The sequence below is a fragment of the Pundamilia nyererei genome, unplaced genomic scaffold (assembly GCF_000239375.1).
Source record: "Pundamilia nyererei isolate P.nyererei 1_Seehausen unplaced genomic scaffold, PunNye1.0 scaffold00099, whole genome shotgun sequence".
Classification (NCBI taxonomy): Eukaryota; Metazoa; Chordata; class Actinopteri; order Cichliformes; family Cichlidae; genus Pundamilia; species Pundamilia nyererei.
In genome coordinates, this window is record NW_005187500.1 from 1688834 (window position 1) to 1701005 (window position 12172).

Sequence of the window (12172 nt, forward strand, 5' to 3'; positions counted from 1 at the left end):
TCAGGCCTTTATCCCTGATGGAGCGAGTGCTCAGCTTGTGTAGATGTGATGCAGCGGTGATGGTAAGAGTTGCTGCTGTCTCAGACACCACAGCAAACAGAGAAGGGACTGTCCATCATTCAGAATGGAGAGAAAGATGCATGAAAACAGAGGTGTGTGTAGGGTGGAGCACAAAGATAACAAGACTGTCTTCTAATGCAAAACAATGTGTCTCTATGTACACTAGGATGAAGCAGCTGATACTTTACAGTAAGTGCAGAATTGGACTCAGCCAGCATGTATCCCTGCTATAAACTAGTAGTAAATATAAGTTATATACACACAACTTTTCACAGACAAACAGTGTGAAACTTTCCTCGTGCTCTCTTTTGTTCAGCATCTTGCTGAAGGTATCCGATTTTCTCTGCACTACCATGTTCACTTTAAAGACAAAGAGAATCAACATTTTAATAAATCAACTCAGTGATTGAAGTAAAACGCGGGATTCAGAAACAGAGAGCGCTGAACGATGGGATCCAGCAGACACATCGCTGTGCCTCTAATATCAGGAGAAAAGTATTTATAAGCACAAAGAAAATCAGATTAAGGGAACTTTAAAAAAATGCAGTGAGACGGTTGTTTTTTCTTTCAGATCTGTGCCTCAGCCGTACAGAACGCTCCTTTAAGGTGCAGCATGAGATGTCTGCTGTCAGCCAGCTGCAGTTTATAGTCTGCAGAAAAGCAGATGCACAACATGCACCTTCACACTGGGGATTTATGCTCCAGCAGGAAATCTACACCATAACCTACGGCGTAACTGACGTGGACCTCCATAGTAATGGACCTACATGTTTTTCGCTGCAATTTTTTTACATTTATCAGTGAGAGATAAACAATCACAGTCTCATATAGCATCAGTATAAGGACTCACAAATGTCAGCAGACACATGGGGGGAGATTACAGAAACTACAGGCTACCTACTGGCGGTGAGGTAATTTGAAAAGAAGTGGAAAAACTCGGGGGACAAATATGTTTGGCCCCAAAAATAACAAATGAGAACAAAGAGCAGCCTTTTATTTTGCTTCTGCTTTCTGCCACCGCATGTAAAACACCAGGACACCACCACGTGGCACATGGTTAACACACAACGCAGCAGCACAAGCATAAATGAAGTCGGCCACTTATGTAGGTTACATCAGAGGCTCTACAAAGAAGTCTAAATCAGACAGCACAGGGACCAGACCTGTTAGTAAAGACAGTGTTGGGGTGATTACACTGAACTATGGTCAGTGAGACTGACAGCTCTCGGCACTTGGCGAGAACGATGAGAAGCACAACATCTCCCAGTTTCACTGAACTCATCTCTCTCTGATTCTGAGAACCGACGTCACTACTCCCCGTCTTTATGTCTTTATGCCTGCATGACAATGTTATCTAGTTCAGGGGGAATACTCGAGTGCTCTGCAGACTGACCGGTGTTTAATGCACGATCAGTTTAGTGTGACCTAGATGGTTTGTTGGCTACGAACGGTGCGTTACGAAATGAAATGAGCCTCACGCGAGCGGAGAAAAATGCTCAGGTGTTTTTCTTTAGATGAATTATAAAAAGCCGTACAACAGAATTTAGTTCAGAAAGAGACACTGATTACAAATCACATTTGGCAAAGCTGATATTGCTCAACACAGACTCTGAGCACGTGAACAGAGAACAGCAGCAAAGATAACAGAGCAGGTATCAGACGCTCATCATGATAAACCAAGCGGGACATTTATCAAAGATTTCAGAGTTGCTGCTCATTTTTGTGCGTGTCCAAAGTGCCAATCTGATTCATTTTTTCTCAAAAAAAACCCACAAAGGAGGGAAGAAACAAATCCTTGATAAATTCAACAATGCAATCTGCTCGGCTGATCAAAGCCATCCGCCAGAATTGCTTGTCGCTGGGCCTGTGCATTCAGCGATTGGCTAGCCAGGCAGCCAGTAGCCATGGCAACCTGGAGATGGAGGCAAGCAGAGTGGGGGTGGTGGGTGGCATCGAATAGGCTGAGAGAGGGGAGAGGATGCTCACGCCCACTCTGAAGCAATGTGGCATAGCGTGATACAGGAGGAGCAATGGCGTGGCATGATCACAGCGCAGCATCTTATTCTAATGTTACTGTAACAGTGTGGCCAGGAGGTAGTGACAGAGCACTGAGGAAGAGGATGAGAAAGAGGCTTGGGGAGAAAGGAGAGACAGATGAGAACCGATGTGAGAATCAATTTTGCAGCCTCTGTGTTCGTTTCTCCCCGAAAATAAGAAAGAAAAGGAGAAGTAGTGCTAAATGATTTTTACTCTTTTGCCTCAGCCAGTTTGTTGTTCATCTCTTTACTTTTCTCCTTGTCCCCCACCGAAGGCCGGTTCTCGGGCTGGTTCTCTGAGGTCGCCTTCTTGGAGCCCCTCAGCACAGTGCTCTGCTTATCTTTGGGTTTCTTCGCTGGCTTGCTCTGGCCTGCTGCTGTGGCTCCAGACTTTTTGGATTTAGAGCGAGGGAGACTATACCTGTCAACCTAAGGATGGTGGATAGTGGAAAAGAGAATCCTGAGCTGACATGCCTCAGTGGTGTGCAATGAGGTGATCATGGTAAGGATTGCACATCAACATCACAGGTCTCATTTCTATCACGAGATTTATTTGAACTAAAGTTTGGCAGGTGTGCTCTCACCTGTTTGCCGGGGTCTATGTAAGGCTCACTGTACAAACTGCGTATCCTCCTCCTCTCCACGGCCTTGTTGTCAGCAGGCTGCAGCGGGAACTGGGCCTTGAAGGTCGCGCTGTAGCTGGTTTCCAAGCTCGTCTTTTCATCCGGTGGCAGGTACTGGGACTTGGCCCGTATCATCTTTACTGGCTTCACGTCTCTGTACGCTTTAAATTCAGTTCTGTGGAAAAAAACAGGAAATAAGCTGGTGCTCATTTTTACTAATCCTGCAAGATCTACAGTGTAAGATGGCACTGTTCAGTATTGGAAGTTGGATGATAAATATTGACCTGTGCATCTAAGCTGTGGAGTTCAAATGTGCTTTTAGAGGACAAGGTCAAAGCCCACATGCGGAGTATGAGCACACTGTTAACCAAATGAATCAAAGCACTCGACCACCTCCAACTTATTATCAGTAAACAGCAGAGACAGCACCTGCTGGACGTCCAAACTGTTGTTGGGGACATTAATAAGGTATGTTTGAGATCTCTACTCCCCAAATTTCCCCAACATGCTAACGTGTCCAACCAGGGAGGACAGGACACTGGACCATGTGTAGAGTAACATCAAGCATGCCTATAAATACGCCTTCCCCTACCTGGGACAATCTGACCACCTCTCCCTGCTCCTCATCTCTGCCTACACCCCCCCCCTCAGGAAACAAACCCTTCAAGCACCCGGGTCATTAAAGATGATGGTCAGCTCCAGCTACAGGACTGTTTCATTAAGCGCTCTGTAGAGAGTGTGTCAATGACTAAAACCAACCTAAAACCCAGGATGATGAGTGAAGTACAGGCTCTGATCAGAACTCGTAACTTAGCCTTCAGGCTGAGAGACAGTTCTGCCAGAGCCAACCTGACGAAGGGCATCAAAGCGGCCAAGACGAGGATAGAGGGCTTCCTCACTGATAACAGCCCCCGCAAGGTGTGGAGAGACATCCAAGCCCTCACCAACTACAAAGGCCAGAGCCCCCACCTGTTTGCTTACAGGGTAAATCGGTCGACAGAGGATGCCGTCACCGTCAACCTTCACAGAGCGCTGAGCCATCTGGAGAACAGGAAGAGCTGAGTGATGATGTACTTGCTGGACTATAGCTCACACCCCTTGCCACCTGCTCGAGGATCAAAGACTTCCAAACCAAGTCCCAAAGTCAAATGATCACTGCAACATTATGAGAGTCGAAAAACTCTCTAAATCCTTTCATCTTTAATAAAATCATCAGTGTTGCTGCTTTACCAGGTGTAACAATTAAGTTTAACATCCAGGCATCCATGAAAACAGGATTTATTAAATTTAATGGAGTTAGAAGTTAGCAGGAAGTTAGCTCGCTAGCTTCCATCTAAATATATCTGACTGAGGGATTTCTAAAAACATTCAAACGTACAGCTCTGCTATCACTTCTAACATAAATGAAGACAGGAAACTAAACAGCAGTGACGTTTGTAGGGTTACTGAAGTTGGGCTAGCTGGTATATAATGATGTGCTACGTGAGCGCTAGCTACACAGCTATGTTAGCATAAACACAGTGAAGCTGGAGGATGAACGCTAACAATTTTCCACTGGATAAAAGTTAACGTGAAGGTTCCTGATGGTTAGGGACAAATGCAATCACATGGCAGGATGCTGTAAACGGACCAAACTTCAGTCAGGAGAACAACTGAGATAATCCATCCACAATACCAGGTTAGTCATTAATATACTGCTGCATGGGCTGGGCTGGAGTTACATTGTAAGGATTTAAAACTGATTTAAAACTTTAAAAGTAATAGTGGTAACAAAAACTGAGAGGGGCCGACAGTGATCACTGACTGTTTTTAGGGGCCTGTTGAGATTAAATAGAACAAGATACAAAACATTAATACATGTCAAAAACACAACAGCCTTTCTAAACGCAGAGTAGTTTGGGCCCAGAAGCAGGATTCATCACGTCATCACTAAAGACCGGATTCTCTTGTATTCTATTCTATGTGCTTATTGTGCATCTTTATAATACAATGGCCATCGAAAGGTTCAGCCTTGAGTCAAAGTGAGCATTTGTGCCAAATTTAAAGAAATGAACTGAAGGTCCTGAGATATGTTGTCACAGGATGGCAAAAAATGTGTGAGATCAGAGTAATCCTGACCTTACACATGATCTCACCAAAATCATTTCATGATGAGTCCGAGCAGCTGTGTTTAACTAAAGCTGAAAGAAAAGTCCCATTTGTGTGGACCTTTGTGCCATTGTGGTGGTTGTTTAACGATCATCACTATTAGAATCTGCATAGTTTTGCTGTTACTAACTTTAGCAATGCTTGTGTAGAGAAAAACTGTAACGAGTGGTGCATTACTACTGAAGAGCAGAGAATGTCAGAGGTAGTGCAGGTGGGAGGAGGTCTGCACCACAATTTGATGGTGTGATATCCTGTAGTCCTCCTCACACAGCATTTCTGAAGAAGGTCAGCAGTATGGCATTCCTTCAGTGCAGGCTGGCCTGCAGCATGTGCTCTGTATCACTGACATTTAAAATGTATGGCTAGCATGATCCACACAGTGTCTGGATATGAGCTGTGTATTAAAGGCATTTATTTTACATCACCTTGCACAGCTCCATCGCTCCTGTTTTAACCACACTGTATTTTTCTCTGCAGCGCGTTGTGTTCTTTTAACATTAGTAGTCCATCCATGCATGCACCAAGCTTGCTTTTACAAACGTTAGTGAAAGACTGAGTCATTCTAAAGAGCTCGTTGGATTTAGGGTCCACAGTCCACCATCAGCTGTATACTCAATATTACTGCAAAGTGAAGTGTTTAGGAACCACAGCAACTCAGACCATGTGAGGTTACAGCATGAGGTCGCAGAGTGCTGAGGTACATAATGCAGAAACGTCACAGACAGCGCCGAACCTGCTCTGGAAATAACATCAGCATAAAAACTGTGCACCAGGAGCCTCGTGCCATTTGGTTTCCATGGCTGAGCAGCTCCTGTAGGCGCAATCTGTAGGCAGCCCAGTATTCTCGTCCACATAGTGTCTATTGTTTGAACACAGGTTTGCTCTTCAGCTACTTAAACATTTTTTAAAAGTATTTTGAAAAAGATTTCTAAACAAATATGATTTTAAAGGTTTTAGTAATCTGGATGAAAACATATGAAATTTCGATTTCACTATTTTTTGGCTTATGTTCTTAAGATTCAAGCTCGTCACGTGGTGTTTTGCAGCAAAATGCTGAAATCAGGTAGCTAATTACAAAGCTCTTGTTTTTAGAGCAGCAAAATGAAATCATCATTAGTCGTCCTGTCATGGTCTGTGTGCAGGCAGGAAGGAAAGGACCCAAAAGCAGAGGTAAAACTTAAACTCAAAACAGCAGCTTTATTGCTGGACACTAGGAGAACTTAACTAAACTTGAGGCCACAAACATAACATAGGCAAACATAGGCACACAGACAGGTATGAGGGAGACCACAACACTGAAAAAGAGAAACACAGGGCTTAAATACACTGAGGGATAACGAGGGGAATGAGACACAGAAGGAGAGCACAGCTGGGAGTAATTAGGCAGGACGAGACAAGGGAAGCAAAACTAGAAACACTGACACGAGACACGGACCTTCAAAGTAAAACAGGAAACATAAAGAGACACAGACATGACAACATGAACTTCACAACCTGAAATCACAGACAAGAAACACATGAGACGGGAGTGAAACATAACTAGATTAAACTTGAGGCAACTAAATAATGAGCCGAGAACTTAACACCATCTTCAAAATACAACAAAAGAGATCAAAAACCAAATGAACGTGCTGGGTCACAGACCGAGCCCCAGGCACGTCCTCCACGTCACAAACAAAATTACCTAAAGCACAAATAAGAAACATCACCTGCAAATTAGTTTCACAGATAAATAAATTATACTCCAGACAGAAACAATGTTTCTGTTAAACACTGTAAAACTGTCCCGTTACACTGTGACACTTGGCAGAATATCATTAAAGACAAGTGACAGTCTACAAATTATTTAACATATTTTTAATTAAAACTAATTTTCAACTTCTCTTCTCCATGAGTTTATCACAATCTCCTGTTAATCTAAGCTTAAACTAGCTGTCAGACACTAACATGTAGTCTATTAAACAAAACCAAAGTGAAATGTCACACTGTGAAATATGAAAGTAAGCTATACTGTACAAAGGCTGGTGACAGTGACATGGCTGCTGAATACAAATATCCTTTCTTCACATGGTGCAGAGAGGAGGTGGAGCCATTACATAACCACCAACGTCCACTCAGTGCTCGACGGGGCCCAAGGAGCCACGATGCAAAGACAGGTTATACAACAATGTCCAAGGCCAAGGATATAAAGCACCCGCATGACCTCAGAGGCCGTGCGCGTATGTGACAGAAAGATGGAGAAAGAGACAGATTGTGAGTGCAGACAGGGTTCACAGTGTGAAACACCGGCCTGCACTGTAGCATCGCTGCTACTAGTCAACATATGACTGGGTAACAATAAAGCCTGTGTCTCCAAGGTCGATGTGTACTTGGTACAAAAAAACAGACAATGTTCAAAACACTTTCCTGTCATATCATGAAGCTAAACTCTGTATTTATAAACAAACCAAAACAAAAATATTTTTACAAAAAACATGAAAACATAGCAATGTGATGTTCATATGCGCTCAGCGCCTCTGGACATAGTTATTGGTCTGCATTTTACTGAGCAACAATACCTGATATATGGCAGAATGGCTCTGTTTTAGCACCCCTCATATAAATCTTTTAATAGTGGAGAGCATATCTATGTACAGAGCAGGTGTTAATGACAGTAAATATGACTCTGATTAAATCAGGGGGAAGTTGAGGTGAAGCAGGTGTGCAGCACATGTGGCGAGGCTAAAGCAGCTTATATACAATGCTCTATGTGAGCTTTACTGAATGGATCTAAGTGAGGGCGACTCAGCAGATTCAGTTCAATTTTATTTATATAGCACCAAATCACAACAACAGTCGCCTCAAGGCGCTTTATATTGTAAGGTAGACCAGCGGTCCCCAACCCCCGGGCCTCGGACCGGTACCGGTCCGTGAGTCGTTTGGTACCGGGCCGTGAGAGTTGAGGCTCAGGTGTGAAATGTATAGTTTTCAGGGTTTTTATCGGTTTCCAGCGTTATTTTGTTATCATTTTTATCGTTAACTCGGTTTTCCTGGGTCTTTTCACGTGTGTTATGAATAAATCTTCTTTTTTTCGGTACCGGTACTAGTTTTATTTTGTTGTATTTATCCGCGACACCTTAAAGGCCGGTCCGTGAAAATATTGTCGGGCATAAACCGGTCCGTGGTGCAAAAAAGGTTGGGGACCGCTGAGGTAGACCCTACAATAATACCAACACTCCTGAGGTGTAATATTTTACGTTAGGTGACACATCGTCAACATGTTACGCTTGTTTTTCCTATTTAAAAAAAGCCATTAGGGCATTCATGTGACTGTAATAAAATAATCTTTGCAAAATAGTTTTTAGCATTAACCCCTTACTCCAACAGATAACTTAAATTTACAGGTGAAATCGTGAGGAAAAAAATGTAGCCACTCGATTCTCATCTTCAGACATCAGTGGATTAAAAAGTCAACTCGTATCTCATAGAAATTGTGATTTTATTAACTAACGTCAAAGCTAGTCTGCACCTGACGATAAAAGATCCAAATTTAAACACCCCCTTCTGGTGAAAGTGAGTTCAGTTATTGGTGACTAAAGGTTGTGCACTGCTGTACGTAGGCTGGACCGCCTACAATCACAAGTACACGAAGAAAAGAAGAGCTGTGCAATTATTTTGTGATGTTCATGGCGAGACTCCTGTGAGAAGAAGGGGAAACGTGGTGAGGAAACTTCTGCAAGGCCGACATGATGCCTTCAAGTGGTTTTTGATATCCAAACAACACTTTCAAAATCAAAAAAAGGCAGCTGGAACCACAGGAGAACCTGCAGCTTCTGCTCGGAAAGTGGTTTAAATAATAAATACAGGTATAATTTATTAAAGGGCTTTTTGTGGTTCTTTGTGGCTTGGTTGGTAGTTCATTACCACACCGACTGCAGCGGCCCATGCACCTACAGAGAGTTCCTGTATCCTGGTGAAGGCAAGTTTGTGGTACGTCTGTGGTTACTGTTGCTTGTGCTGTTGTTGGTGCGTCAGCAGCCCTGGAGAAGAGCTGAAGTGAAACGGAGAGTTAAAAACAACAACAAGTGTCCACCACAGTCACTGTCTGTGCTTTTCATGCTGTATTTCTGATTCACGATGTTTCTTCAAGCTTTTTCTGTTCCTGGTGAACTCCAGAACGGAAGAAGGGTCACTCCCCTACTTGTTATGGCCAACTTGTCAAGCAATCAGCTTTTCAAGTGCACACAGCCAAGCTACACGCTGTGAGGGTGTTGGAGGAATGCATGGAAGCATGCATGCACAGGTTGCCTCTCTGTAGACAAATATCCAAGCATACAGAGACAACAGAAGTAAAGCTGCTCTGGAGGGCTCACTCTGCTGACCCGCCGTGACTGAGAGGATGTGCGGAGAAAGCCCTCGTCACAACAGCCAAACGCTGGCACCAACCGTGGTGGAACCGCGCCAGGGAACAGTACTGCTGAGCTTCATGCAAATCTGCCCGTATGTGGAGAGCACAATTCCGACCTCTCCCAGCGGGAGAGTCATCAGAAAATGCTTTCAAACAAACGGCTGCAAATTTCTGCACCGTGGAATCAAACAGTGCTCAGCTATATTAAAAAAGCATGATGAGGTGTTACTGGCAGGCCAGAGAGAACAGGACACAGGCCAAGGCCAAGAATAATGGTTTATATGTACAAAGACTGAAGGTTTGGATGGAGGAGTAGAATGAGGTGAGCAGGGGGAAGATGAGGGTTTGGATCTTCTATTGAAATCTGAAATCCTGAGGATGCTGTTTCACTGCTTCCTCTGAAAATGGGAGAAGAACTGCTCTATGCATCTGTCCACTCAAATCACAATGAATCCTAACATGCCCAGAGGTTATTACAGTTGAGTAATTAATTACTAAATTAGTAGAAAATAAATCTCCAGCAACCCATGTGTTAACCTTTAACTTCCCTGTATTGATGCAGCATGTCGTGGACCTTTGCTCCACCTTGTTCTGAAAGCTGTAAGTACATTTGCCCACTGAGACTGCTAAGCCTAATTTATGTGCAGTTGTCACTGATGGACATCCTGACTCCTGATTTTACAGCAGCACTGGCCATACATCAAGACCTGGCTGCTTTCTGCCAGAGTAATCCAGGGAAATTGACCTTCCCACACACCACAGCTCCACTTCCTCACCGTGTTTCTTGGCGTGTCAGTGAGTGCAACGGCGGCTGTAAGTTAACGCATCCTACGTCCTCTGGGACCAGTTGGCTCCCTCTCAATCTTACAGCCGTAGCTTCTCAGGGGTCCAGTTGAAACTGTACATCGCAATCATCAATCACACAGGCGCCGTTTTAAATCTTCACAAAGTGATGCACTAAACTAATGTTGCAAGTTTTTGGCTAAAGGCTGGTTTCAGTTTTTAACGTAATCAGTGTTTGGTTCAGGATTAGGGCTAACTGCAATGCTAACTTACATAATTCATTCATACTCAGAATCAAATCTGGGGATATTTCCTTGTACATTCGCTGTAATCAGATATGAAAAAATCAGATTAGAGTGGTTATATAAGACACCCAGCTTTAGTGGGCAGCACTCTGAACTGACAGTTTAGGATTACATTTGGGCAACAATACTTGGAAATCTGTCACCGCTAAAGAATGCAGCAGTTCAGAAGAAAATCAGTTGCATTTTGGTTGTTCTGTGGATGTGACATGAAAGATAAACTGTCTTTAAGTCTGAACATTACTGTCTTAGAAAACAAGGTTTTTATTTGCCCAGGTGAGAAACAGGAGAGAGGACATGCAAAAGAAGGGCACTGCGTTAAGAAATGTGTTGAATGACAGTAACGTGGCGTAAATTCAAATTAAAAATGTACTTCCTCAGTCGTCTTCTCACCTTTTCTGAACTCGATGAACCTGCTCTACCTGCCTCACTCTCAGCGATGAAACCGCATCGGCGTTCATCTTCTCGACAGCTCTGCCTGATCTGCTCTTTGGATGTCTTTTGTTAGTCGACACAGTCGCACAATGCAACAAACAACGCTGTCAGCATGAAGAGCAGGCTTTGTCTTTTACAGTTTTTGCAAACACTAACCACACAATAACAAAGAGTCTGACAGCAGCCACTGCCTGAAACTCGAGACTTATTTTCATGCATAAAATGACATTTTACACATAATGCGACGAGTTGGCGTTGAAATGACGGTGGGATGGGCTTTGGTTGAAAATGCTGCACCAAGTCGGGGCAAGAAAAGGAAAAACTGTTTCCAATGAAAAGAACTGCAGAAGCCTTGAGCATTTTCCCAGGTGCACTGCAGAAAGAGCGTCTTTGTGTTCGGCACGCTGTCTGGTAAAAATAAAGGTTCAAAGAAATGGCAAGTGCCCACATCAGAAAAGAGCTGAGGGCTTCGTGGTTCACTGGCCCGCGGTGATAGGGAGGGCTGACTTTACACATGATTAGCCAAAGTGACGATTGCAGATGTTAACTGATGTTAGTGTCTTCTAATAAAACAAGAATACTAAAAGAGTAACAGATGATTCTTTGTATTGCTTATCCTGTATCTAAGGCTCGTGCTAACTTTATATTCTCTAACTCTGTTGTATTGACTTGTCCAATTGAGGTTTAGTACAAAACAACACCAGCATGTTTTGATGGCTTAATTGTCTGTTTGGTCAGACTTGAGAGCAAATAATTATGGAAAGCACCTAAAACATTTCATCCTACTGATGCTGTTTTTTGCTAAGGCTCACTTCTCTGAATTTCTACTACTGAAATGAAGAGTGTAAGGTGACATTAGCGATGAAGTCAGCTGATTGAAATAAACACTAACGCAGATCCAGCATTACAGTGGATTTATACTTCTGTGTTAAATCCACGCTGTAGGTACGCGTAACTCCAAATCCTTCTGAAACCCTACGCTGTAATCTGACATGCACCTCCCCATAAATGTAACGTGAACAAGTTGCCGTCAACACAACCAGCACAGTTATAAATGCTGACATCAGCCACTTGTGTAGGCTCCAATGAAGACTCCACATAGAGTCACCACAGAAACATAATTCAGGTATTAGTGCTTGATTTTACCTTTCATATCTGTCCACCAGGGTCTGATTGGGATGACAACTATAAGAGGGATGTCAAACTCCTTTAACCTTATGAGCCACATACCGTCTGCTTTGTGTGAAACTCCTTTTCTATTAGTGTAAAGAAGTTTAACTACCGTATTTTCTGCACTATAAGGCGCACTTAAAATCCTTTAATTTTCTCAAAAATCATCAGTGCGCCTTATGTATGAATTCTGGTTGTGTTTACTGACCTCGAACCAATTTTATGTGC

The 12172-nt window shown here is 43.3% G+C and overlaps 1 protein-coding gene across 4 annotated transcripts in view; it reads right to left on the reverse strand.

Moving 5' to 3' along the window:
• map6a (microtubule-associated protein 6a) overlaps positions 1-12172 on the reverse strand; it is a 20043-nt gene that overhangs the window by 3545 nt on the left and 4326 nt on the right. For 2 of the 4 annotated variants that reach the window (XM_005740373.2, XM_005740374.2), the window contains exons 2-3: positions 2681-2894; positions 2311-2525 (exon numbers count right to left, since the gene is read on the reverse strand). In XM_005740373.2, coding sequence (XP_005740430.1) covers positions 2311-2525; positions 2681-2894 — 429 coding nt within the window. The remainder of the gene's footprint in view (positions 1-2310; positions 2526-2680; positions 2895-12172) is intronic. The other 2 variants (XM_005740375.2, XM_005740376.2) reach the window with 1 other exon arrangement.